Source organism: Temnothorax curvispinosus, unplaced genomic scaffold (genome assembly GCF_003070985.1).
Source record: "Temnothorax curvispinosus isolate PA1 unplaced genomic scaffold, ASM307098v1 QBEX01013878.1, whole genome shotgun sequence".
Classification (NCBI taxonomy): Eukaryota; Metazoa; Arthropoda; class Insecta; order Hymenoptera; family Formicidae; genus Temnothorax; species Temnothorax curvispinosus.
This window is the reverse complement of record NW_020223658.1, coordinates 2531-4214: the sequence shown is the minus strand read 5'-3', so window position 1 is coordinate 4214 and position 1684 is coordinate 2531. Positions and strand designations below refer to the sequence as shown.

General features: G+C 49.9%; 1 protein-coding gene across 1 annotated transcript; it reads left to right on the top strand.

Annotated features, from left to right (window-relative positions):
• The first annotated feature begins 568 nt into the window (after positions 1-568).
• LOC112464083 lies at positions 569-1291 on the top strand. The gene has a single exon (XM_025030873.1). The coding sequence runs from the start codon at positions 569-571 to the stop codon at positions 1289-1291; it is 723 nt and encodes a 240-aa protein (XP_024886641.1).
• The last annotated feature ends 393 nt before the right edge of the window (positions 1292-1684 follow it).

Below are 1684 nucleotides of genomic sequence, written 5' to 3'. Positions count from 1 at the left end.
TGTCGTGGATTATTGCTCGTGTCATGTGTGTACTGCTCATGTCGTATACGCTGCTCGTGTCGTAGTTCCGCGCACAACATGTATCGCTGAAAACTTAATCTGAACAAATACTTGAGTGCATTTCTCGTCGTAACCGGGCACCTGTGCCAACCTAATTGATAATTTGATCGCTGATACAACTATTTTTTTTTATTTTTGTACATCCCTTGCAACCTTCTTCCTTGCTAGCTCTACACTGCATTTGACACTCTTTTCTTGCGTTCGCTATTGGTTCTTGCGATTAACAAACTTGTCATTTTGATTGCGCTTATCGTGTTTGAAGAACATTCTATCGGGAATATCGTGCCTTCGCGTAGGAATCCGAACCGAGCCATCCGTTATTTGTCACCTTGGAGAGCGGAACAGTTGTGTTGTTTTCTGGCATTCCAAAGTCGAGGCTTTTTGTTCTCTAGTGTTTGTCGACATTTCGTGCTGATTCGAGTTGTCGTCGCTTTGAGTTCGCGTGAACCCCCAACCCTGCGCGCGTGTTCCACTTGTTTGGTTGACTTAGCGTCGTATTCCGATCATCATGGGCCGAGGTCACATAACTAAACGCGAGCTGTGTATACAGCGGATGAGGGAGATCCATGAGCTGTCGATGCTCGCCGTGGACAATGAGGCACAGAGGCCAAATTTCCTAGTTAGATACCCTACCGTGGCTGGACTGATTAAGGATTTTGAGGCGGCTCACCTCAAAATAATCCAAGACGCCTCAGACGAGGAGTTTACCGCGGAAGACGCAATCCGTAAAGAATTCGATACGATACGCTTCGGAGTAATCGGGCGTTATGAGAAATTTGTGGGCGCCGACCGAGCGGCCGCCGCGGCCGCTCAGGCCCCGGTCCAAACGTTGTCTATCCGACTGCCCAAAATCTCACTTCCGGAATTCTCGGGAGATCTCGCGCTTTGGCCCTCGTTCATCGCGTTGTTCAACGTTTCTATTCACGAGAATCGGAGCATCTCCTCCATGGAGAAGTACCAATATCTGGTAGCCTCATTGAAAGGAGAAGCGCTCAACGTCGTGAAGAACCTCCCCCTCTCCGCCGATAACTACGCGATAGCCTACGACGCCCTGATTTCGCGATATCAGAATAAGCGGAACTTAGCGGATTACCACGTGGACTTAATGCTAAACGCCAAGCCGTTAAAATTGGAGTCAGCCGCCCCTCTCCGCACGTTGTTGAACACATTTACCGAAAATACGCAAGCATTGAACTTGTTAGGGTTCCCCACGGGCTCTTGGGACTATTGACTCTTCAAATTCTTGTTAGAAAAACTACCTCGTTCGCTTCGCGAGAAATTCGAATCCGAACACCGGGCAGAGGAGATACCAAAGTACGCGCAACTCACGAAGTTCCTATCGGATCACTGCCGGGTTCTCGCGTCCGTATCGGGCCCCACGAAGATGTCGATCGAGTCACAGTCGTCTTCGGTAAAAAATTCCGCATCGGCCTCGTCGCTTGCTACTCAGACTGCCGAGTGTCAGGTGTGCGAATAGCAACATCTCGTGTTCAAGTGCCCTCGATTCTTGAAACTATCCCCCCGGGAAAGGCATTCAACGGCCAAAACCGCGAATTTGTGTTTCAATTGCCTTCGCGCGGGTCATGGCGCTAACAACTGCATATCGACGGGGACGTGCCGGTCG